At 42.5% G+C, this 27,497-nt stretch overlaps 1 protein-coding gene across 5 annotated transcripts in view; it reads right to left on the bottom strand.

Moving 5' to 3' along the window:
• Positions 1-27,497, bottom strand: part of skap2 (src kinase associated phosphoprotein 2) — a 346,507-nt gene that overhangs the window by 121,486 nt on the left and 197,524 nt on the right. For all 5 annotated transcript variants that reach the window (XM_078240001.1, XM_078240009.1, XM_078240015.1 and 2 more), the window contains exon 9: positions 23,151-23,276. In XM_078240001.1, coding sequence (XP_078096127.1) covers positions 23,151-23,276 — 126 coding nt within the window. The remainder of the gene's footprint in view (positions 1-23,150; positions 23,277-27,497) is intronic.

The following is a 27,497-nucleotide window of genomic DNA, read 5'->3' as shown; positions in this document are numbered from 1 at the left end:
GCGTTACGTGTTTTTCCATGACAGGCATTTCACATTGTAAACGTTAAGGGTATTAAAGGAGGATACTTGTAAAGGTTGAGGCTGAAGTTCCAATTAGAAACAGGAGACTTTCTGGATTTAATTTCTGGGTACCTTCATCAATCTGGATACTAGAGTATTTCTCCTAATGAATTTGATGGAAGAGGATCATAGAAAATACAAAAGCAACTACATTGACACAAATGGAGTTATATTTCAGCTACAGCTGACTTTTGAGAGTCTTATATCATGTCTGCGCTCACAAAAATTATCTTGGTCTAACAAACATGCCCTCAACACAGCTAGATTACCAAATGGAAACTAGCCAGATTCAGGAGGATCCCAAACTGACAGCTGAGAGACAGAAACAAAGCAAGAGCCTACATTTGTAAACCAACATCCATGTCCTCAGAACATCCCAAAGTATTTCACAGCCAATTAAGTAGATTGGAATATTGCAATGCAGGGAAGTATGGCAACCAATATGCATACAGCAAGGTCCCACAAACAGTAATCCGGTAAGTGACCAGGTAATCAGTCTTTTAAAGTGATGATGGTTGCGGGGTTAATGTTGATAAGAATACCAATCTTCCTTATCTTCAAATAGTGTCATGGAATCTTTTAAATTCACCTAGTAGAGTGGCAGGTTCTCAAGTTCAAGTCTCGACCCAAAACTGGCTCCTTCAATTGTGCAACACTCCTTTAGTACTGAATAAAGTAACAACCTACATTATGCACTCAGATCTCTGGAGTCGAACTAGAAAAAACACATTCTGACAAGGTGAGATTGGGCAAAGATTCTTCAATATCAGGATGTGCAAGAACCACAATTTCCAAAAATACCCTTGATTGTTCTATTCTGATTTTTTTGTAAGAAAGGTAAAACAAACCAACTTATATTTATATGGTTCCTTATTGCATCCTTGGGATGCATCATGAAATGCAGTCAGTACTGCTATGCAAGCAACTGGAGCAGCTACTTTGCCACAGAAAGCAAATAAACAAATGATGATTCAGTCTGTTTTTGGAAAGGTTGGCTAAAGGAGGAATTCTAATCAGGACATCAAGGTTCTTGAACCTGCAATTCTTTGGGCAATTTCATAAGACGTTTTACACCCACCAGAGTGGAGAAAAATGCAGTATCCTTGGCAATGCAGCATAACTGATAATTGTAGTATCATGAGATTGCCGCACTAAGTTCACACTAGATTATGTACACAAGTTCTGAACTAGGTTTGGACCCACAAGCATTAGACAGAGGTGAGAGTTCTAACAATACAGTAAGCCTCCACTATCCTAAGTATCAAGGAAGAATTAAGAAAAATGCACAAAAAATATGTTTCCAAGATGAATATCCAGGGGGCTAAGCTTGATCACACACAAAAACAGTGCAAGAATTGCACCATGTCCACATCAGTTAATTCTGATGCGGATAGCACAACAAAATTCACACTGCCTGTTCGTTTCAATCATGTTGATGTCCACCTAAAGCTAACCATACAGTTAACTGGTTGTAGGTATTAGCATAAAGCTAATATTGTGTGTGACTAAGACCACTCAAAGCTAAAATGAAAATATAAAATGCTGGAAATACTTAGCAGGTCAGACAGCACCTGTGGACAGAAATGGAGTTAACATTTAAATGTCAACACTCTTTCTCTCCACAGATCCTGCCTGACCTGTTGAAAATTGTTTGAGTATTTTTTATTTTAATTTCAGATTTCCAGCATCAGCATTATTTTGCTTTTGTACCACTCAAAGCGAGCCTGCCCTACTTGAAGGGTGGAATCAGAGGAGTACATTATCCGGCTGAAGCAGGTATTGGCAGTCATGCAAGAAGAGCAGGGAGTGAAACTGAAATAGGATATAGTGAAGAATGGCACAACATGACAGACATGATGTGGAGATGCCGGCGTTGGACTGGGATAAACACAGTAAGAAGTCTAACACCACCAGGTTAAAGTCCAACAGGTTTATTTGGTAGCAAAAGCCACTAGCTTTCGGAACAGGCTGTTGGTTCGTCAGGTGGGTGGGAGTTCTGATCAGAACTCTCACCCACCTGACGAAGGAACAGCCTGTTCTGAAAGCTAGTGGCTTTTGCTACCAAATAAACCTGTTGGACTTTAACCTGGTGTTAGACTTCTTACAACATGACAGAGACAGGGCTCCTAAGATTTTGGATGTTACACTATCGGCTTCGCTGAAGGTGGTAGAAAGATGTCCCAAATCTGCAGGGGTCAGAAGCACTCTCAGTGCAGTCTCCTATTCACTGGGGAGACCAGATGGGGTGATCACTCTCCGGAACACCTGTTCTGTCCACTAGTATGATCCCAAGCTTCTGGTGGCCGCTCATTTTAATTCTCCACCTTGCTGTCACACTGATATCTCTGTCCTTGGCCTGCCGCACTGTTCCAATGAGGCTCAAAGTAATATTAGACACTTCAATTAGATACTTTACAAACACTTGGGCTGACATCGAGTTCAACAATTTCAGACCTTGAACTCTTCTCCATTTTGTTTTCTTCTCTTTCTGTTTCATTTCTCTTTTGGTTAGCAGCAGATCTGCTCTAGGTCCATGTTTCTTTGTTTCTTTTCTTGCCCCACCTCCATTCCGTTTGGCCCTGGAGGACTAAACTTTGTCATTCAACCTCTCCAATCTTCCACACTATCTCAGGCCTTCCTTTATTTCTTGTTCCACCATTAACTTACTCAAAACCTATCACATCGCTAACTTTTCCCAGTTCTGATGAAAGGTCACTCAGCTGAAACATTAACTATTTCTGCACTGATGCAGCCTAACCTGCTGAGTTTTTCCCCAGCATTTCCAGCACAGTGGTTAGCACTGCTGCCTCACAGTGCCAGGGATTTGGGTTCAATTCTGACTTCTGGTGACTGCCTGTGTGGAGTTTGTATGTTCTCCCAGTGCCTGCATGGGTTTCCTCCAGCTGGTCCAGTTTCCTCCCACACTCCAAAGATGTGTGGGTTAGGTTGATTGGACACGGTAAGTTGCCTCTTAGTGTCATTGGCAGGGTAACTACATGGGGTTACAGGGATAGGCCTGGGTGGAATTGTTGTCGGTGAAGGCCCGATGGGCCAAATGGCTCCTTCTGCACAGCAGGGATTCTCTGAGTCTCTCTTTTCAATTTCAGATTTCTAGCATCCGCAGTATTTGGCTTTTCGTGTGTGACAGAAGAACGCTGGCGAGTATGCACAACAAAATTTTTGGTGAAGTGCAAAATTTGCTAGAATGTCTACAATCAATGTCCAAGAGCATGGAAAGGTCTGGCACCAAGTTGGCACACTTCATTTCCAGTGTTTGGAGGCCATCCTTTCTAACTGGTGGTCACACAGGAAATGGTGCAATTTAATCCAGTTAGTAAATTTGGAATTAAAAGAGCTAGTCTCAGTAATAGTAACCATGAAATAACCAAATTTCATAGAGACCTACCTGGTTCATTAATGTCCTTTAGGAAGGGAAATCTGATGTCCTTGCCTGGTTTGACTCGTGTGATTTCAGATCCATAGCATTGTGATCAACTCTTAATTGCCCTCTGATACAGTCTAGCAAGCCACACAGTTGAACCAAACCACATCAGAAAAGTGGAAAAGGAATATCCAGGATGGGAATCCTCAACATTGACTCCAGACTGCATAGGGCTCATAGCATCCAGTCAAACATGGGCAAGGAAACCTGCTAATTACTACCTATTACCTCTTGCAGCTGATGAATTAGATAAATTGAAGAAGCGCTGTCCATCCTGTGTTATTCATTTTCCACTTTTCAGAAGCACTGAGGATAGAAATGGTAAATAATGTACTCTGGGTGGGGGATTTCAATACCCTTCAAGAGTGGCTTGGTAGTACCACTACTGGCCAAGTTCTGAAGGACATATCTGCCAGAATGGCACTGTGGGAGGAGCAATCAAGTGGGAAAACCTGCTTGATCCCATTCTCACCAATTTGATTTGATTTGTCACATGTATTAACATAGTGAAAAGTATTGTTTCTTGAGCGCTATACAGACAAAACATTCCATTCATAGAGAAGGAAACGAGAGAGTGCAGAATGTAGTGTTACAGTCATAGTTAGGGTGTAGAGAAAGATCAACTTAATGCAAGGTAAGTCCATTCAAAAGTCTGACAGCAGCAGGGAAGAAGCTGTTCTCGAGTCGGTTGGTACGCGATCTCAGACTTTTGTATCTTTTTCCCGAAGGAAGAAGGTGGAAGAGAGAATGTCCGGAGTGCGTGGGGTCCTTAATTATGCTGGCTGCTTTTCCGAGGCAGCAGGAAGCATAGAGTCAATGGATGGGAGGCTGGTTTGCGTGATGGATTGGACGACATTCACAACCTTCTGTAGTTCCTTGCGGTCTTGGGCAGAGCAGGAACCATAACAAGCAACCAGAAAGAATGCTTTCTATAGTGCATCTGTAAATGTTGGTGAGAGTCGTAGCTGACATGCCAAATTTCCTTAGTCTTCTGAGAAAGTAGAGGCATTGGTGGGCTTTCTTAACCATAGTGTCAGCATGGGGGGGATCAGGACAGGTTGTTGGTGATCTGGACACCTAAAAACTTGAAGCTCTCAACCCTTTCTACTTCGTTCCCATTGATGTAGATGGGGGCATGTTCTCCTTCATTCGATGACAATCTCCTTCATCTACTTGCTGCAGGGGCATCTGTGTGTAACCATAAGAGTAACCATCACACAGTCCTTAGAGAGATAAAGTCCCATCTTCACAGTGAAAATACAGTGCATCATGTTGTGCAGCACTACCACAGTGCTAAATAGGATAAAGTCAGAACAGATCTAACAGCTCAATATTGAAAATCCATGAGATGACATTGGCCACCAACATCAGAATTTTTCCCCCCATGAGGTATGAGCATCACTGGCAAGGCCAACATTTGCTGCTCGTCTTTAATTGTCTTGGGAAGGCAACTGGAGAATATTCTATCACACTCCTGACTAGTGTCTTGTAGATGGTATACAGATTTTGGACAATCAGGTGGTGAGTTACTCACCACAGAATTCCCAGTCTTTGACCTGCTCTTGTAACTACAGTATTTATATAGCTAGTCCAGTTCAGGATCTGGTCAATGGCAACCCCAGGACAATGATGGTGCTGGATTCCGTAATGGTAATGCCATTGAATGTCTGGGGGGCATGGGTAGATTCTTTGACATGGACATCGTCTGGCACTTGTGTCATGCATGTTACCAGCCACTTTTCAGCTTGCATCTGAATGTTGTCCAAGTCTTTCTGCTTATTTTCATATGGATACAAACTCCTGAGGAGTCACAAATAGTACAGAATGGGGTGCAATCATCAGTGAACATCTGCATTTCTGACCTTATGAGTGGCGAACGTCATTCCACCGATTCCAACAATGACACAGCTCCTTGACATCACACTTGATCAAACGCTGCTTTGATGTCAAGGCTTCACCTCTGGAATTCAGCTCTTCTGTTTATGTTTGGGCCAAGGATGTAGTGCAGTCAGGAGCGGAGTGGCCCTAGCAGAACTGAAACTGAGCATTGGTGAGCAGTTTATTGTTGCTTAAGTGTCCCGTGATAGCATTCTGGACATCTCCCATCATTTCACCAAAGACCGATGGGTGGTAATTGGACTGGGTTTAATTTGTTCTGCTTTTTGTGAACAGGACATTTTTTTACATTGCTGGATAAATGCCAGTGTTGTAGCTGTACTGGAACATCTTGGCTTGGGACATAGCTAGTTCTGCAGCATGAGTCTTCAGTGTTACTGCTGGGATGTTGTCAGGGTCCATAGCCTTTAGCTTTTCCTTGGTATCCCATGCAGTGAATCAAATTAGCTAAAGACTAGCATCTGTGATTTTGGAGGTCTCAGGAACAGGCAGAGATGGATCATCCACTTGACATTTCTGGCTCAAGATGGTTGCAATTGTTTTAGCTTTGTCTTTTGCACTGACGTACAGGGCTCCCCCGCAATTGAGAATGGGAATGTTTCTGAAGCCAACTCCGCCAGTTAATTGTCCACCACCATTCATGACTGTATGTGCCAAGACTGCAGAGGTTTTATCTGATCGATTGGTTATAGGATTGTTTAGCTCTGTCTGTTGCACACGGTTTTGGCTGTTTAGTATGCATGTATTCCTGTTTTGCAGCTTCACCAGGTTGGCACCTCATTTTTAGGTATGCCTGGTGTTGCTCTTGACATGCTCTTCTACACTTCTCATTGAACCAAGGTTGATCCCCTGCCTTGATGGTAATGGTAATTTGAGGGATATGATGGGCCATGAGGTTACAGATTATGGTTGAATGCTCAGTGATGGTGACATAATGGTAACATGACTGGATTAGTAATTCAGAGGATCGGTCTTTTCATTTGGTGACATGGGTTCAAATCCAACCACAGCAGTTGGAGGAATTCAAATTCGATTGATAAATCTGGAATGAAAATGAATCTCTAACAAAATGATCAGATTGTTGTAAAAACTAATGTGCTTCATTAATGTCCTTTACGGTAGGAATTTGCCATCCTTATATGCTGTGGCCTACATGCAACTCCAGAACAATATAATGTGGTTGATCCTACACACCAGGTAGGCTGCAGCAGCTCAAGAGGTGGTTGACCACAACCTTCTCGTGGCAATCTGGGATGGGAACACATGTTAACCTTGTCAGCAATGCTCCCATCCCATGAAATAATTTTAAAAACCATGGACCCAAACATGGTGCAGAGTCAGATGGCAAATATTGCAGCTTCTGGCTTCCAGCTGAGTGATGTAGAGGAAACATATGGTGTTTCCCCCCCACTAGGTTTACAAATTGCATTCCACTGCCGATTCTGTTTTATTTGCTACCGTAAAATCCCCATGCCTTTGATGACTGAAATTCTGAATGAAATTCTTGTCACTAAGCTTAACAAATCCTGACAAAGTTTGGCTCTGGAGTTGAAAAAATTAATTGCAAAAGTCACTGGGTCCAATTTAGTCCTGCTTCAACACCATTCGTCCAACTGATGATTCTCTCGCCAACACTCTTACCAACATCAAGACAGTCCTCTCGGACCACAATGACAGGATCTGTATGCTGAAGTCCAAGGTGACGGTGACAATTAAGGAGTGTGTGCCACTGTGAGCCAAAGTCGATGACTTGGAAAACCGGTCAAGATGACAAAACCTATGCATTATTGGCCTACCAGAAGGAACCAAGAGCCAAGCCTCAATGCAGTTTATGTCAGATATATTCAAAAAGGTGGTCGGCGAGGAAATTTTCCCTGAACCCCCAGAGCTATTCAGAGCCCACAGTACCCTTCGACCGAAATCCCATCCAGGTGACCTCTCCCCCCACCGTCGCCCTTGAGACACTGTAATACGGTTCCATCGCTATGAAGAATGGGAACTCAGTCTTTGGTGGGTAAGGGAGCACAATGATAGCACTTTTCAAGGATACTTTATCAGGATTTATTGAGAATGAGTGCAGATCTGGCAAGGAAGCAAGCAGAATTTAACACCACCAAGTCCACGTGTTCAATAAAGGAGTAAGCTTCGGATTGATTCACCCTGCCCATCTCTACATCACACTTAAACTGAGAAAATCACTTATTGGACACATCAAACAAAGCAAATTCTTTCCTTCAGAGGTGCACACTTAATTGCTGACTAACTATTTGTTGCCTTGGTATATTTGTGGTCGTAATCACTGGTAAATGCACACTTTCAATACCTGGTCATTGCTGTCTCTACTTGTGATCACAAAAGATAGATCTGTTGAATGTGAATCTGCGGATCAGTTTCGAATCTCAAGTTGTACCCCGGCGATGGAAAAAAGCAGCATTGGAATTTTAGCATCTATATTCTCATGGCAAATTAATGCTGCACATCTCTGTCCCTTGGAGGATATCTTGGGTGATTCTTTTAGTTATGGCCAAGATATTTGGCTACACTGAATTGAGTTGAAATGTTAGGTAAAATCTAGTTTAATTACTAAGCCAGCCAGGAGGTTGATAGGTTTTTGGTGTTGATCTGGGTTATCATGTGCTTGAATGTTGGTATTGGTCACTTAATGTACAGTAATCAAGGAACTTTTTTTTATGTGGCCATTCTCACTGTGTAATGGATCATCTTAGTATTTACACACAGCCTTTCATGACCTCAGGGCATCCCAAAAGCACTTTACTGCCAATGAAACATTTCTGAAGTGTAGTCACTGTTGTAATTTAGGAAATGCATCAGTGAACTTGCAAGCAAGCTCCCACCAACAGTAATGTGATAATAACCCGATACTCTGTTTTAGTTAAATTGATTGAGGTTAATGATAGAGGTTTATAAGATGAGGGGGATAGATAGAGTGGACATTCAGAGACTATTTCCTCGGGTGGATGTAGCTGTTACTTGGGGGCATAACTATAAGGTTCATGGTGGAAGATATAGGAGGGATGTACGAAGTAGGTTCTTTACTCAGAGTGGTTGAGGTGTGGAATGGACTGCCTGCTGTGATAGTGGAGTCGGACACTTTAGGAACTTTCAAGCGGTTATTGGATAGGCACATGGAGCATACCAGAATGATAGGGAGTGGGATAGCTTGATCTTGGTTTCGGAAAAGGTTCGGCACAACATCGTGGGCCGAAGGGCCTGTACTGTGCTGTACTGTTCTATGTTCTATGATTGAGGGATAAATATTGGCCAAGACACTGGAGAGAACTCCCCTGTTCTTCGTCACTGAGGGAAGAATTTAGTGTGAAAGCTCCCTGCACTTCTTCATCAGATTGCTGTCCTGTGATTATGGTCAGGAACATGAGAATATGGCTTGTAGCAGAGGAAATTGAAATTAATAGATTAAGCTATTGAAATCAACTCTAAACAGTGTTGGGCTATTTCAGAAGAGGAAGGGTGTGTCAAGGTCTGTTTGATGGGAACGAAGCCCTAGATAGTCAATTTGGAAATGTTTTGATTCCAAACACAATACTTATATGAACATCCTGTTTGTAAGAATACTTCTTTTAGTAAAATCATCTGTTGGGATTATCCACTTTTGATATAGCTTTTCTTTTAATCTAGTTTACTCCTTGAATAGACTGTCAACAGCCTGGAGAAAATCATACACTCTCTCAGGACAACTATTCCAAGACTCAATAAAGTCTTATGAGAATTATTTCTCATTCCTATATGCAAAAAAAGGCATCCATAGATCAAATGACCAGTTTGCAATGAAGAATGCCTCCATTGCAGACTAATAATACATAAAGAAAAGAAACCATATCAGAAAAAAATTAAAATGGGAGCATCCAAATCTGCAATCGCAATCAAGGAAATGGGGTAGAAAATAGTCTACATTAAATTTGCGGAAAAGAGGGACATGTTGCAAAACCTTTTTGCCTTGCACACATCAGGACAAATGTAAGAATGCCCTATTTCAAATTATCACAACAATGTATATAGTACAGGAGAAAAGGGTTGGACTGGCAAGTGACTCTGATTATGTTAAATTTCATGTTCGTACAGCTACATTAAAGAATGAGGAAAGCTCTGGCAGAGCAAACAATATCAGTTTCTTTCTTCATATGTTTCTGCTCCACGCACCTTAGTGGTTCACCACACTGCTGTCAAAGGTGGAAGTAGAGGGATTGATAGTTATCTTGGTTAGATTGTTTGCTTTAAGGACCAATCTGCCAAAAAAGTCAAAGGCTCAAAATGAGACCTATAAACACAAAGGGTGCGATCTTACCACCTCTCTGCGCCAGTCGATCAGCGGGGCGAACTGGAAAGATTATATGCGTGGCCAGAAATCAAGTTCACGCCTGAATGGTTTAGTATCTTCACAGCCCCTTTTTCATGATGAGAATTGCTTCGCACATGAAATGGGTATGAAGCCTATTGGCATGAATTTGAATGGAATTCGATATCATTAACAAGCTCGGCACACGATCTTCCCCTCTTCCGGAATCTCCATGGTGGTGGTGGTGGTGGTGAGTTGGCAGGGGGGGGGGGCGGTGTGTGTGGTGGTTTAGGGGTTCTCAGGTGCTACCATAGTGTGGTGTGGAGGCTTGCATGGATGAAGAGTTTTGGGGGTGGCTCATGCCAGCACAGGGGTCGGGGGGGTCCACAGGTCAGAGTCAGAACAGTTATACTTGCTGTTATACTTGTAGATGCTGAGGGAGGAGGGAGATGTCTGCATACTGCAAGGCCAGTCCAGATCAGAGGTTGCAGCAGGAGGACAGGAGGCCATAGATCGAGGGCACGACATGGCGGCCCATTGGCCCGAGAGGAAGGCCAGAGGATGTCGGAGATGGGGACTTGGCCTATACAGGACCCGCATGTCATTTGATGGGCTGCCGAACGCTATGTGATGCCACAGACAGCATTTCTTCAAGGAGAATATGACATAGGTGCGGCACATCCTCATGAACCTGGCACCTCGTGGGAGAGGAGAACATCTGCTCCCAGTGGCAGTGAACCTCAACATCTATGCCACCAGCTCCTTCCAGGCTGCCAGCGGGGACATCTGCAGCATTGCCCAGTCCTCTGTGCACAAGTGCTTTCATGAGGCCATGAACACCTGAAGATGCGCTTCTGCTGCCTGGACCACTTTGGTGGGGACCTCCAGTGCAGCCCCCTGAGCGTCTCCTGCATCATGGTGGTCTGTTGTGCGCTCCACAACCTGGTGCAGAAGCTGAGAGACATGCTGGAGGAGGAAAGGAACCAGGTGGATGCTACTGAGGAGGCGGCCCAGGAGGATGGAGTGTAGGTGGCAGCAAGGATCTTACTGTGTTTACCCCAGTCCAACGCCGGCATCTCCACATCATAACCATTTCCTGCCCCAGGCATTCCACTGTGGTCTCCACCCTTGCAGTGTTGGCCTGGGTACCACGCAAGGCCGATGCTATCTCCCGTTACTAAATGCTATGGGACTCATCAAAACTGCTTTGCAATTGCTGGAAGGTTGCTGACAGCCCCTTCTGTAATCCTTGGCTTTGCTTCTGCATGTCCAGCATCTTCGGGAGAACTGACCCCAGTGGCAGGGCACCTGGCTGAGGGTCAGCTGTTTCCTCAGCTCTGGGAGACCTCCACATGCCTGAGCCCTTGGATGTTCCCGCCTCCTACATCAATGGCTATGTGGTGCTCAGCGGAAAATGCTCCAGAAGCTTCACCATGAATAAATCCCACCGAGGCGACCGTATCTGTGCTGGTGAATGCCGAGTGTGATGTCTGTGTCAACTGTTGGGCGCTTTCCTCAGAGGTATCATCGAAGCCTTCCTCTAAAGTGTTGACTGGTTTTTCCGCAGGACAGTAGGAGGTGCCAACTCCTGAAGGCCCAGCCTCATCAGGGTTGTCTCCTGGGTAAGTGCAAGGGAGGGACGAGTATCTGGACAGAGATAGGTCATATTTATGAAGGTTTTATGGCTCCTCACTTCTGTGGTGCACCCTGACCTGGCTGTCCATCCTCTGACTCCCCCAGCAGCTCCATGGCTCGCTCCTCAACACACTGAGGATGCACAACTCAAAGACGGCGATTATGGGCCATCTTCTCCTGCGGGGACAGAGGGGGGGGGATTGACATCCTGATGGCTGGCAGCGTGTGGGGTGGGAACATGCTTCATCAGGCAAAGGTTTGTGAAAGGGGTTGATGGAAGGTGATACAGAGTCAGATGTTGGGAGGCTGCAGGATGTCAGAGAATGGCTCAACATGGTCATTTCAGGTGTGACAGATGGAACTGATGCCGGGACAGGATGGACACTCTCACTTGCTGCTCAAATGAGGTAATTCATCTTCTGTCTACACTGACCCCGCCCCCCCCGGTCCTCCATGCCAGTGCATGGGTACTCACTGCCGCTGCCACTCCTTCCCATGCTGCATTGCCAGCCCGACTCCTGGGCTACCGACCATCTCGGAGGTATAAGATGGCCTTCCTCTCCACTACTACATCCAGCAGTCGGCTCAGCTTCCCCTCTGTAAACTGTGGAGCAGCTCTACAAGGTGCCATATTCCCGGCGTGACTGACTGTGTGCATCATCAGTGTTTAAGTGGAGCTCCCCCTGCTTAACAGCGCACAGTTATGGCCACTTCGGGTGAGTCACATGCTTGAGGCCTCCATGGCAGCGTGAATCACATGGAGCTTTTTTTTATTGCACTGTGTCAGAAGGTTGAGGTGAGGAGCGTGCCAAAAAGGCAGTTGCAGAGGACCCCAGTTTTCCTCTGTGATAAACATTTAGAATTTGTTTGGGAAGATTCCACTCCATTCTTTTTGCGAGGGAGTTGTTACTGTTTGTTGGTATTGTGTTTATATTAGGTTGTTGTTTTATTTCTGGGCAGATTCCACCCAAAGTCTACGTTTACGGAGAACACCACATATAAACTCCATGATGGCACTGAAAGATACTTCTAACAGAATTTGTTCCACAGATTTACCTCCGAGAAAAAAAAATATTTAGTCCATAGAAGTTAGCTCTGAGGCTTCAACCAAATAAATGTCATAAAATATTGGGAAAGAAGATCAGCACATCTATTTAAGGCTGCAAGTCTTGTTTTATTTCCATGAAACCATAATTTTATTTGAAAATTGGAAGTTTCCTGGATTCCAAGAATACATTTAATACCAAAATTGAAAGACTTTTTAGTAATTGCTCTTTTCAAGAATACCACAATAAATGTAGTACTTGAAATCAAAAAACTTGAAAATTAAGGCAACAAAGGAGGAAACAATATTGCTGTATCTACTGACAAATTCCAGATTGTGTGGGAGGGGGGGGGGCAGAATTCTCCAAAAAAAATTTGAAGTGTCTCATTCGCGTGAAAACTGGAATAATTCATGCTGTTTTTTTCAGTGGGAGTTCAGAGAAGAATCTCCCACACTCTGTGCACTGCAGAGGCCACCAACATGAATATAGTTAAAAACTAGGGGGCAGAGCATATTCCTGCTGGAGAGGCTGAAATCAGCGCGCTGAGTGAGCTACTGTGCATGTGCTGATCTGAGTCACACCACTTAATAGCTGGCCAGCCCTGCAACCCCCACAACCCCTGCACTCCGTTCCTCCACAGCCCAATAGCTGGCCCCCCAGCCATTCCCAGGCCCACCCCGAACCCCCCCCCGATCTCCGGCTCTCCGCCACCAATAGTAACACCCCCCCCCCCCCCACAGTGCCGACTCCTCCAGCAGGCTGACCACACACACCCAGCCCGCCCCGATCACTGGCCTCCCTCCTTCCCTGACCAATCCATGTGCAGAGTGGCAACAGGACTCCTCCACCCCCACTGATCACCCCCAAGGCCCGCCCCATAAGGCCCTGCCCCAAGCCCCTCCCCAATAGGCCCCACCCCCTTGGAACTGCCCCGTGCCCAATGGGCAGTGCCAAGGTGCCCCCTGGGCATTGGCACTGTCCTTTGGACAGTGCTGGGGGCACAGGATGGCAGCGCCAGAGTGCCTATGCCCAGTAGGCAGCACCTCCCACCACCCAACCCCCTGGGGGGCCCCCAATTGCCCCCCCCCTTCACTCCAGCAGGGTCAGGCCGTTAATTGCCCCAAAACTGGAATGAAACACTCTGGCAGGGTCGAAGAGGCTAGCGGGCCTGGAGACTTCAGTCTGCGTCTCCCCACCGATTTCTGGCACAGAGCAGATGCCACCGGAAATCCAGTGCTGGAACACGCTATCACCGCGGAAACAGATGCGTGAGTCCCGCGCATCGCCTGCCGCGAGATTCTCCTGGCCCGCTGCACTAAATAATTAGTGTGGTGGGATAGGGGAATCGCCCCTGGGATCTGTACTCTCCCAAATTAATCTAGTTCAGAATTGAATACATGACTTAGATTTTTTTTCAAAATGGAAAACAGAGGGAAGAAATTATCCTTTGGCATCATGTTATGCTGACATTTAACTCAATTTCTATTCTAATACAAGGCAAGAAATAGTACATAAAATTGTTAAAAATAATTTACACACACACATCCAAAGCTAGAACCAGGTTATTAAGGGTGTAAAATGAAAAATTGTAACTACTAGAAATTCAAAAATAAATCAACATTGTTGGAAGCATAAAAAAAGTCCACCATGAAAAGAAAATAAGTGAATGTTTCAGAGAGAAACAGTACAAAGGTCTGAATTTAAAATTGGAACTTGCTTGCTTACTTGGTAGCACTCTCTCCTCGGAGCCAGACGGCTGGCGTTTGAGTTCCAGTCCAGGTCTTGAGCACAATACAAGCTTATGCTCTTGTTCAATGCAGATGGAGCATGACACATTTGGAGCTCCTGTCTTTTGGTTGAGTTATTAAACTAATGCAAAAAATGTCATGGCAATATTTTGTAGGAGAGTTATGCAATATTTATCTCTTAATCAACATCACAAATCTCTCATGGAGTCAGATCTCAGTAAAGGGAACTGTGTTGGAAAAGTATTTGCAACAGAATTTCTCTTTGCTACTTCTGTTACAGCGTCAACACTGTAGAACTCTGCTGACCTGCAGCCAGGCAGTGAATTGTGTTTAAGAGCTCAAATTATACGCATGCTCTTACAGGGAATTAATGATAAGATACTGAAATTTGGATCAGAAGTGGAATAGGTGGGAGAGGATGCACTGCTGGCTTTGTGGGTAAGATAGCCATAGATCAGAAGCTCAATGAGGGGGAAAGTACATTATGCAGTAACTATCTTGTGGTCGATGCATCCAACAGCATCTGTAGTACTTGCAGGATACAAAACTTTTTCTACATTCCAAAGCATTCTAGAATTCCCAAAAATGCACTGCATATATTTACTTTTCTATTTTTTGTTTAGTTAAAAAACAGGAATTGTATATAACAATTACAGAAGGCTTTCAGCGTATCAACACGACAAATAGTTCCCACTCATTTCATAGAACTATAATATTATAGTTGGCAGAATTCCTAGTGTGTTTAACATTCCAATGTGACCACAGTAATGCAAACATCTTAAATAGATAATCATAATTCACATTTTGAACACGGAATGCCTTCAAATTTTGACAAGTGTAATTTGGTCAAAAACAATTTAATGATACCCTATAATAATCACACATTATTAAAATTACGAGTACTATCTGGTATTCACAACACAGGAGTTGATGTAGTAATAAATGGAAGAGAAAACTTAATTTCAGGACAATCAACTTTTTAAGAACTAAACATAAAGCAGCTTTTTTTGCCCAACTCTATTCAAATAAACTGGTTCCCAGGTGTTTCTCCTTAAACCACAACTAGTCTACAACTTAAATAATTACCATTTTACATTTTCTACCGTTATGAAATGGTGACAAAGAGCTGAGCAACAACAGCAATCTTGTTGGTAATTTTAAGAATGTGTTAACAACAGTTTTTTTGCTGCTTGCAATGGTTGCCATAGAGCTATAGGGGAGGTCAGGTGCATTGAATATACCTCAAAGGTTATTTCTGTATTGACAAGCGCCAATTGAAAAATAATCATGTGTTTAAGGGGACATTAAACTAGTGTGAAACTCAAGCTGAGTGGACACATGATCCACTCCTCAAAGAGCAAATTAAGCAAGCATGCGCAGAAAGAACACAGGAAGATTGGACATTTACTTTAGAAATGTTTTGTACCAGATTCCTTCATCAAATTTCTTTTAGCAGAATTTGTCTTGCAGTTATTCCATGTCATTACACCTCATTAAAATGCAAAGGTATCTAGCTGATTGACCTGGTGAAATACCTCTGCTTTGGCAGTGGAACTCGACAAAGTCCGGAACCTAAAAAGGGTCAAACGAAGCTCCAATTTTATAAAAGGGGCGATGGCGAGTCAGCTGCCTATTCGACATCTCTCCAAATTTTTAATTTTCAACAATATCAGCCAATTTGGAACACGGGTACACCTCTGCCCGTGACTATAAATGTCAACTCAGCGCTCGCCTTGTAGGTCTCAGACCTACTGTTGCATGTTAGTCTGCTGCCTAACCCAAGAGTGCTCTGCACCAGTATAATGCAGTAAATATCCATGGAAAAGGAGATTCAGTGCTGCATTAGCTCATCACTTACCACTGGGGTTGGGGTGAATTCCTGTATTCATCCCAACCTAGACATATTTCGTGGATCGAAGTTTAGTGTTAAGTTTAGCATATGCTGATTGTTCTCACCCTTAAATAACTCCTGTAGCTGACATCAACTCCTTGCTAACCTTCGGCTGGCTTACTGGTATTGCTTCCATTTGCCATAAGGAGGCAAGCAACATTAAGATCAGGTTGTTATCTGCCCTTCCAGAAAGAGACAGTAGAGAGGCTCAAGTTGAGGGGTAGCTTCTTATATACAATCCAGCTCATAGACTTCAAACCACACAGCTACAGCCTTGCTGATCAGTCATCACATCCACAGACTAAAGCACACAGGTTGTCTTATAACCCAGAGCAATTCCTGCTAGCAGGAGACACTAAAACATGGCCTACTTGGCTGTGTCACCATCACCTCAGGATTGGTGTTGGATGCTGCAACACCCTTCTACAGCAAGTTCGGCTGACTGCAACTGTGGAGAAACATCCCAAAGGCAAAAAAAAAAATCTCCTAGGCTGCCATTTACTACCAGGACCATGATGTCCGGAAGATCTGAAGGTCTCCAACTCTTGAGCTTGAGTGGAACAGTTGTGAGGGAAGATTCAGCAACTCAGCAAAAATCCTTCAGCTAATTTCTTATCCTTTTCAAAGGTTTACTTCAAAATTTTGAGTTTAGCTACCATCCTCTCACAAAGAACTCTATATTTGTGTTTTGATATTCTGAAGCATACCATGTCAGGGATCTTCCCACAGCACACTATGGTTTCACTTTCTGAATAAAGTTAAGGATATTGATCAGGTACATGTTGCCCTCTGAATACATGTTGGCTGCTATTTACTATCAGGTAGGAGCCTTTGTTCAGTGCTAGAGTGGGTAAGAAGGTCAAGAGGGTGAGGTAAGGGGTTAGGGTGGGTAAAGGGGTAGGGTGGGTGTGGTAAGTTGGCAAAGTGATAGAGGTGGCCAAGGGGTAGTCAGGTTAGGTTTGGAAGGGGAGAGCAGAAGGGTGTGGGGAGGGGGAGGGTGGGGAGGGGCGGTCAGGTCAGGTCTGGGGTGGTGGCCAAGGTGGAGGAGCTGGTCAGGCCAGTTTGGGGAAGGAAGGGGGCCAGTGTGGGTGATCAGGCCTACCTGTTGGTATAGTTACCCAGGAGTTGGACTAGGACTTTTCTGTCTAATATTTCTTGAGCAACTATCTAGGCAAGTAAGTCGGAAGTCTCTAACTCACAGTTGGAGACTTACTCTGTGTCCGGGAGATTGGGGGAATTGCCCATCTAAGTTCATACTTCTCAGGCAATTCCCATGGAGTCTTTGCATTGACACTTCCAAGGAGTCCAGTAACCCATCTTGTGGTACGTCCGGTCTCCAAAAACTCAGACACTGGATGATCTGGGTCACTAATTCTACCTAGATTACCATTTAGGAAGAACATGTTCCTTATTGCCCTCCCTTGCCAATACCTAGAGAATGCAATAATTCACAGTCTGAACTAAATATCATCCTCATTTTCAGCCATAGAAGCATAGAATCCCTACAGTGCAGCACAAGGCCACTTAGCCCATCGAGTCTGCATCAACTCCCCAAAACAGCCAAGCCCTCCCCTCCACCCTATCCCCATAACCACACGCATTTATCATGGCTAAATTCTGTTCCCACTGAAAGGATTGAGAATTTTTTTTAGGACATTGATTTAATTATGCAAGTCCACCTTTTTAAATATATGAATTACAGAGTTTTGCTTAGAAAATATGGAACAAAACTGGTAAAAAGATACAGATCAACCATAATGGCAGAACAAGCTCAAGTGGATGAATGGCCTAATGTTTGTTCCTATCTATCTATCAATGAATGGGGCTTGGCACATGTGCCAGCATTCATGCATCAAACTCTTCCTCCAGTCAATTCAAATTAGTCCAGATCTCAAAGAATTATTAGTCGGCTAAATTAGTGGCTCACATGGTACCTCTCCAATTTTCTACAGCATTTGAGGCAGCAGGTTCAGCAACCTGATCAACCTTCAGTGTCTCAAACCAAACTAGGGACATTTATGCATTTATATTTAAGGAGTCAATATCAAAAGCATTTGTGTATTCCATCTCAAGAGGCATCAGAGCCTAGCTTCTTGCGAGCTGTTCCCAGCATACTATCTTTTACTATTTCTATCTTTTACTGTCCTATTCTCCACCCTCTCCTTTCCTTCTCCTCTATGTACTCTAAGAGCAGCATGCTTTGTCTGTATAGAGGGCAAGAAACAATAACTTTTCAATGTATACCAATGCGTGACAATAATAAATCAAATCAAAATTGCACCATCTTCAATAGTAAAAATGAATACTATATAAAATATATTATTTGTTTAAGCCATATCCTCTATTCAATCCTAACCACATGCTAATTCTTTCAAAGCAGCTATGTCTCTTTTCTGGCCATATAAAGTTTCACCATGGAATGCCACCTGGATCAGTTTTTTTTTTCCAAAGCATTTGTGGGCATTCAACTGCAGCTTTCGTTTACTCCAGCTGTATCTGATACCCATACATGCAAACTTGATTTTTTTTTAATACTTTGTGAAGTATTTATTTTGGAGGTTATTTTCCCTTTGTACTTTCATTAACACATTTAAATTTCAGCTTGGCATGTAGTCTCCCATTTATGAAAAGGACATAACAAAATTTTCTGACTATATATGTAAATAACATAATTTCCATTAATGTGCACATCCCAATATCCATTTTTGAAACCTTTCTTTATACCTGAAAATTGAACCCATTCTTATGGCAGCTGTCTGCAGCAATAATTTTCTCAACCAAATGAAACCTAATGATACAACGACTATTGATATGAATTGAGGAATTATGAGGAAATGGAATGTTCTCACCAGAGACAGTGGCAGGAATAAATTTCATCATTTCATATTTGTTATTAAAATGCTGGAGAAGTATGGGAAATAGGACAGCGTGGATTGCTCTGAGAGCTGTGCAGTTACAATGATAGGGTGATGAATTTCCTTCTGTGCTGTGAAATTCCACAGTTCCTGCATGGAAATTTCAGGAGTACAACTAAAATCCATTAATTCCCAACATGTTGAAAAAGGGGGAAATTCTTGCCTGTACCCTCAACTATCTTTTCCCTGCCATACCATCTATTAAATAAGGGAACATTGCCCATTTTCTGACAAATTATCATACATAGCCTTTCCATTTTAGGTATTGTGGTTGCACTTCAAAAACCTCAAATACAATAAGTTACGTGATTGAAAAAACTTCTGGGTTCTAAAGAAACCTCTACATTCCTGGAGTACTTGGTTTTACGTGACCCAAGTCTTGATCCCGATAGAACATTTATTAGGTTAGTAGGCCTAAAGAGGTCACAGACATGACGCAGAGAGTCTGAAGGACGTGCTGGTTAGGTGCACTGGCCATGCTAAATTCTCCCTCAATGTATCTGAACAGCGCCGGAGTGTGGCTACTAGAGGACTTTCACAGTAATCTTCATTGCAGTGTTAAGGTAAGCCTACTTGTGACATAAATAAACTTTAAACTTTATAATATTGCTGGATTTGCTCCTGCATGTGGTAACACAAAGGAGGAAAGAATATCAGTTAAAAAGCAGAATAAATTGTTCTGAGGGAATGCAGGCTTGAAGTGGAATGACTTGGCTTCACCTCAGTGCGAGGGCCTAACCTGAAGAATGTACTTCTCTCACCTGTGACACACTCCAGTACGTCACATCCAACTGCAATGGCGCTGCCCCTTCAACACTTCCAGTAGAGTAGAGGGAGTTAAATACTTGCAATCCTTATTCCCACTGCCAGGTGCTGGGATTTACAGATGCACACCTCTAACCCCAGCCTTGCCCATGATGTTCGTTCCCACTTTCTCAGATTTGAACTCTCGAGTGCTGAGCATCATCAGCTATTGCACTCCCACAGTCCGGATCTCCCCCTACTTCCATTTTGATATTCCTCACTGTGTCGATACTCAGCCACATGCAGCATGGCTAGTTCCAAACGGGTGGATGCCTCCACAGACGTGCACAGAATTTAAAGCTGCAGTGAATCAGATAAGTATCACCTTCTTATCTGTGCTCGGCTAAGAATAGTGATGGACTTTTCAATTGTGGACAGGTTTGCAAGGTATGCCTCTACCTGTATGGCTGTGGGAGACATCAGAGAGCCTGCACTGTAAGGCCCAGCCTGCCAGGACATTGTGTTTCATTATAAATCTGCCCCAGTTCTGCTGTAACCAATCTGTGATTCAGCAATTCTATGTTTAGACAATCAAGCTCTTTCATAATTTAAAAGACCTCGATCAGGCCAATTCTCTGTCTTCTCTTCAAGAGTAAAGCCCCAGCTTTTCAGTCTTTCTTGACAGTCAGAACCTCACATTCCTTGTACCATATTTGTAAATCTTTTTTTAAACACCATCCCCAGTGCTCCAATATCGCTTTTATAACATGGAGACAAGAACTACGCACAGTATTCTAAGTGGGATTGAACCACATAAAAGATTTCTTCAAGTTTCACATAACTTCTTGATTTCAATTATATCCCTCTAGAAATGAACCCCAACACTTTGCTCTTTTTACTGTGTTATTTATCTATGTTGCTGCTCTTAATTGTTTGTGTATTGGCATCTTAAATCCTCTTGAATCTTTACCTATTTGAACTCTCATTTTCTGAGGAATGTGACCTCCTTAACCCACCTACCAAAGCACTACCTCAAACTTCTTTAGAAAATTTATTTGCCATTTACACACCCATTCCTAAATTTGTTAACATCTTCTTGTCACAGTCTTCCACAGTATTATCTATATCACATTTGATGTCAGCAAATTTTGATACTGTTCTTTCAATTTCCTTAATCACTTATGCAAATGTGCAAGGATGACAGCAGTGCCAGCGCTGCTCCCTGTGGAACACCATTTCACACCTTCCACCAGTCTGAGCAACCACCTTTAACATCCTCTCTCAATTTCTGTTTTGTAGCCAATTTGCTATTTGTTTTGCTACTTGTGCTGTGATTTCATGTGCCTTGATCTTAGTCATGAGTCTTGGGCTATTCGCAAGCCTTGACCAAGGTAGAATTATAAAAAAAAGCATTTTCCTTTCTATAAGATAGCGCTATTAAGAACAAGCTTCCATTAAATCCCGACTTGCACCACATTTCTGTTTGCCCATCACCGATGTACTTGCTGATCCATAGTGGCCTCCTGCTTGTATTCCTCCATGGTTTTATGCCTCCCTATTTTTGCAACTTCTTCTAGCCCTATAAAGCCTCCAAGAACTCTGTGTTCCTCCAACTCAGGCCTCTTCAGTATCCTGGATTTCCCATAAATCATGTGGTAAAATATTTAGAAGTCATGTTTTAGTCGCATTTAAATTTTTAAAATTGAGAGAATAAAAACACAACCTACTTATTTTTTAAAATAATTTGATTATTTTTAAGATCTAATATCCTTTGCCACCAGTAATTTTAATTTCACAGAATCACAATGTCACAGGAGGACATCATTCAATCCTTCAACTCACTGTGCTTGTGTTGGTTCTTTGGCACAGCTATCCAAACAGGCACACTCCCGATTCTTTTCCCGTATCCCTATAATTTTTTCTCCATTGAGTTTTCACCTTATTCTCTTTTGATTGTCGTGGAATTTATTTCCACCACTCTTTCAGACAGTGCTTGAATGATCACAACAAGTTGCTGTTTTAGCAAATTTTTCCTCATATTACCTCTGATTCTTTTGCTGTTCACCTTAAATCTGTATCCTCTGTTTATTGACTCGTCTTTCATTGGAAATAGTTTCACCTCATTCATTCAATCAACTATCCCTACAGGGTTTTGAACACCTCTATCAAAACTCCTCTTAATCTTCTCTGCTCCAAGGAGAACAATCTCAGCTTCTCCAGTCTGTCCACATAACTGTAGTTCCTTATTCCTGGTACCATCCTAGTAAATCCTCTCTGCTTCAACATCCTTCTTGATGTATGCTGACCAGAATTGGCCACAGTAATCCAGCTGAGGCCAGACAAGTCTTTTGTAAAGGTTTAGCACAGTTTTTATTATCCTAATCCTTTAATCATAAATTCCAAGCATCCAACATGCTTTTTATCAGCCTCTCAACTGGTCCTATCGCCATCAGAGACGTGTGTAGGAACGACTGTTCATCACGACTTTTGTTCCTGTCCCTAAACTAACTGAATCATGCTGCCACTCTCTAATTCCATGGCTTTTAATTTTATTAAAAGATAATGTGGTACATTACAAATAGGGCATTTTTAAATATGTTGTTTGCTTTGTTTACTATTAATGATAATAATACTTTTAATAAATTATTTTTGCTGTTTGAATGAGAATAGTGGATCATGCTTAGATTTCCAAAATTTTGTTGACTTTAAAGATCTTAAAATATGGTAATACAGAACAATATTCTATAATCTGTTTCCACTTGCTGATCTGGTCAGTACATGCATATGCCTTTCCATATGAGCAACTCGCTAACCAAGGTACTAAACAGACCATCACCTTTACACAGACATTCGTTCTCTTTGCAATACATTTATTACCACCAGCTTCCAAATCTACAGAAATTTGAATAAGTAAATTTGGATTACACAATAAAGTTATTTTACTGCATTGATGCCATAATCATTATATAATATGCAGAAATCAGCAATAATATACAGATCTCTTGTTTTTCTTCAATGGTCTTGCTATTTTTCCTGCAGTGTAATTCATTATACATTAATTCAAGGAACTATCCAATTAGCTTATCATCTTTTTTAACCCATGGTGGTAATGTGAAGAATTTAAGAACTACTTACTCAATTGAGTCCATTCCAGAACTTATTTGTGCCCTTCGCTATAAGAACTTTTTAAAGGAGTTTGATGTATGGATGAGGATATGCGTCCATGGTAAGACTCATTGATTATTTTAATACATATTTTAATTAAAGTTAGACCTCTGCGTTAGATGATATTCTCTCTTTTTGTTGGTATTAATCATTAATCATAACTTTTTAATGAACGAACGACGTATCTGAAATGAATTTCTGTATGGCCATTTATTGAACATAATCATATAATTTTGAATCATGAGATTTTAACTATTTTATTGATATAAAGTAAGTATTTTGAAAACACAAACCTGGAAGCTCTTCATAAATGTCTTCATCTATTGCCATCTGGCTGAATTCGTCACCTTTAATTTCTGGATCTATATCATCATACATTTCTTCACCATCATCTTCTGGGATCATACCAGATTCCCTGTCTATTAAACAAAAAAATAAGTGAAACATTAGGTTTTGAAAAATTCAGAGCAAATTAGAAGTTTAATAAAAATGACAATCAATTCAAGTGACTCCTCTGCCTACCCAGGTCAATAGCAAGAGAACCACATTGGAAGAAGTCCTGAAGGAAAACTGCTTTAGCATTCCACTCAGTGAGAGAATGTTTTTGCTATAGTTTGTAGAAACCACCAAACTGCAAGAGGGAGAATAAGAGCCTGGCATTAGTTTAGTGAGAAACTTTGGCCAAAAAGAACTCTACTTTTCTATGTACTGCGGGATTTTTATTCCACTTGAACATGGTGGAATCTCGGTTTAACATCTTATCCAGAAATGGTATCCGAAACAATGCAGCACTCTCAGTACTGCACTGAAGTTGCAACTTTGTTATGATCTCTGTAGAGATTATTAACCTTTAAAAGGAACTTCGAACTTCTAGTTGATGGTTGGAAGGATGACACCATAATTCTCCTGGAACCACTCCAAAGTGATTCTTAGCTCCTGAGGGCTTACTTCTGAACTTTTCCTTTCTCAACCTGGTAATTTTCAACCCCAGAACAGTCCATCATGGTGAGAATATTCCTGGAGATTCTCTCTTTCGGGCAAGCTAGATCAATCTTCCAGCATCATTTTAACTCCTCACAAATATGGTCTTTTCAGGCAGAGTACGAGAACCCACTTGCATTCCTGCATGGTGAACCACAGAGACTTTTGATGTCCAGTTGCTCTCTTTTTCTCCCAGACACTTGGGAGATTGTCCATATCGGAGAGGTTTCAGGGATATATTATAAATCCTTCCCATTCCAAAGCCCATCTGAATGGTGACGCGAATCACAGGTGCCTTGTATCCAGGTAGAAATGCTGATTAGCTAACATTGAGACCTCAACTCTTTTTATCTTGGAAGTAAATGGACAAATTAAAGCACAACTGTTTACAATCCAGCATTCTCAACACCTTCCTGGGAATTGAAAACCAGCAGTCTAATCACTTAAATGTAGATGCTGGTGTCACTACCTCCAAATGCAAACACCTTACACCTTATCAGGAAAACAATCTGGGCCTTCCTTTAATCTTTTGACAGCCATGCCAGTCGGACTTTAGAACAGGTCACATAATCCCCTTCATTCTACCTTAAAATAAAGGCATGTGGCTGGAATGTTCTGGCTGCTCACCCCAACAGAATCTTCCAGTCCTGCCGATGGCATTTACCAAAAGATTCCGCCGGCCTCTGCTACCGCAAAACACATGGCGCGTTGTGTGAAAAATCCTGCCCACAGGCGCAAAACATAAACAATCTTATAAAACATAACTAACAACCTAAATCTCAGGAATTATGTTTGATCCCACAACATGCTGACTCAGAGGATACACTCTTAATGACTGAGCCAAGCTGAATAGTGATAGTGGGAGATACAACAGGTTAAAAAAAGGAAGACTGGTTCTTCAACACAATTCCGCGCCTGTGCATTTTTACTTTCACTTCAAGATACTAAGGATGCAGTTTGCCTTTAACTAGTATAGCAAAGACAAGACTCTGTCTGGTTAATCAATTACGTCAGAATTTGTATTCTATTATTTTAGAATCAGAGAATCCTACAGTGCACGAGGCGGCCATTCAGCCCATCGAGTCTGCACTGACCACATTCTCACTCTTACCCTCATAACCCCACATATTTACCCCGCTAATCCCACTAACCTACGCATCCCGGGACGCTGAGGGGCAATTTAGCATGTCTAATACACCTAACCCGCACATCTTTGGACTGTGGGAGGAAACCAGAGCACCCGGAGGAAACCCACACAGACACGGGGAGAACGTGCAAACTCCACACAGGCAATGACCCAAGCTGGGAATTGAACCCAGGTTCCTGGCACTGGGAGGCAGCAGTGCTAACCACTGTACCACCATGCCATTCTACCGTAGGATATGAGCATCACTGGCAAGACTAATATTTGTTCCCCATCCCCAACTACACTTGTGGAGATGGCTGTGCTATAAACTAGGTAGATGAAAAGATGACTAATTAGCAATTTGATCTGATATAAAGCTGGAGGGTTGGATTTTCCACCCCCTTTTTTGGGGGAAGGTGGATGGCAGAGGGGGTGGAGAATTGAGCAGGAGACCTATAATATATTTTAAGCAGCAGGATTTCCCTGCTCGACTGTTCCCACCCTATCAATGACGTAACGGAGATTCCAACGATATAAATATCAAGATTGTCCCTCCCAAGTTAGGGTCCATTCACACAACAGGTCCTCAATGTGGAGAATCGGAAGATTGGGAAAAATTTAAGAAACAACAAAGAACGACTAAGAAAGCGATAAAGAAAGGAAAGATAGGTTATGAAGCTAGGCTAGCTCTAAATATAAAAAATATAGTAAAAGCTTTTACAAATATATAAAAAGGAATAGAGTAGCAAGAGTGAATGCTGGACCCTCAGAGGACGAGAGGGGGCATTTAATAGTGGGAAATGAGGAAATGGCTGAAACTTTAAATACGTTTTTTTGTGTCTGTTTTCACGGTGGAAGACACAAATAGTTTACCGAATATTAACGATAGAGGGTTGGTAGGAGGAGAGGTACTCAATACAATTGTTACCAGGGAGGCAGTGCTTGGTAGACTAACGGGACTGAAGGTGGACAAGTCCCCGGGCCCGGATGGAATGCATCCCAGGGTGCTGAAAGAAATGTCAGAGGTAATAGCAGATGCGTTAGTGGTAATTTATCAAAATTCGTTGGATTCTGGGGTAGTGCTGGCAGATTGGAAAACGGCTAATGTTACGCCGCTGTTTAAAAAAGTAAATAGACAAAAGGCGGGTAACTACAGGCCGGTTAGCTTAATGTCTGTAGTTGGGAAATGCTGGAATCCATCATTAAAGAAGAAATAGCAGGCCATCTGGATAAGAATGGTTCGATTAAGAAGACGCAGCATGGATTCATGAGGGGAAAGTTGTGCTTGACGAGCTTGTTAGATTTTTATGAAGATGTGACTAGTGTGGTTGACGGAGGGGAACCGGTGGATGCGGTGTTTTTGGATTTTCAAAAGGCGTTTGATAAGGTGCCTCACAAAAGGTTGCTGAAGAAGATTGGGTCACACGGAGTTGGGGGTAGGGTGTTAGCGTGGATTGGCTATCCGACAGGAAGCAGAGAGTCGGAATAAATGGGTGCTTTTCTGGTTGGCAGATGGTAACTAGTGGCGTGCCACAGGGATCGGTACTGGGCCTCAACTATTTACCATTTATATAGACGAACTAGAGAGGGGACTGAGTATAGGGTAACAAAGTTTGCAGATGACACAAAGATAAGTGGAAAAGTGAATCATGTGGAGGGCGTAGAAGGTCTGCAGAGAGATTTGGGCAGGTTGAGTGAGTGGGCGAGGATCTGGCAGATGGAGTATAACGTTGACAAATGCGAGGTTATTCACTTTGGAGGAAATAATAGCAAATTGGATTATCATCTATTATCAGAATTGCTTATTCCCTAGTAGGCGTTGTCACAAGCTGCTCCATAAAAACCATCTCTTAGACATTCCACAAATTCCTTTTTTTGGGATCCACTACCTACCTGAGTGTTGAGTGTTGCTGGAGCTGCATTCATCCAGGCACTACAGTCTTGTGGCTTGCAGATGATAGACAGGCTTTGGGAAGTTAGGTGGTGAGTTATTTGTTGTAGAATTACCTGCCTTGGACTTGCTTTAGTCACCACAGGATTTATATGGCTGTCCCAGTTAACTTTCTGGTCAATCCCTAGGATATTGGTGTGGGGGAATTCAACAATGGTAACGTCGTTCAATGTCATGGGGAGATGGCTGAATTCTTTCTTACATACAAAGGTGTGAATTAGTAGCATGAGTAGGCCATTCGCTCCTTCGAGTATGCTCCACCATTCGATAAGATTATGGCTGATACAATTGTGACCTCAATTCTACTTCCTGTCTTTCCCTTATACTCTTTGACTTCCTTGTCAATCAAGAATCTAATTTGGCCTTAAAAATATTCAATGACCGTGCTCTTAGGAGAAGATAACTGCACAGATTAACAAACCTCTGAAAAAACAAACTCCTCATCTCTGTTTTAACTTGTGTCCTCTTGTTCTAGTCTTCCCCACAAGGAGACATTGTTAACTGAATCCACACTAGTTGGTGAAGTTAAAACTAACAGTAGCTTTCTTTGCTGGAGAAAGTTTATTGATACTTTATAGTTCA

Source organism: Mustelus asterias, chromosome 2 (assembly GCF_964213995.1).
Source record: "Mustelus asterias chromosome 2, sMusAst1.hap1.1, whole genome shotgun sequence".
Taxonomy (NCBI): domain Eukaryota; kingdom Metazoa; phylum Chordata; class Chondrichthyes; order Carcharhiniformes; family Triakidae; genus Mustelus; species Mustelus asterias.
Note: the sequence above shows the minus strand (reverse complement) of the source record. Positions and strands in the feature narration are given on the sequence as shown.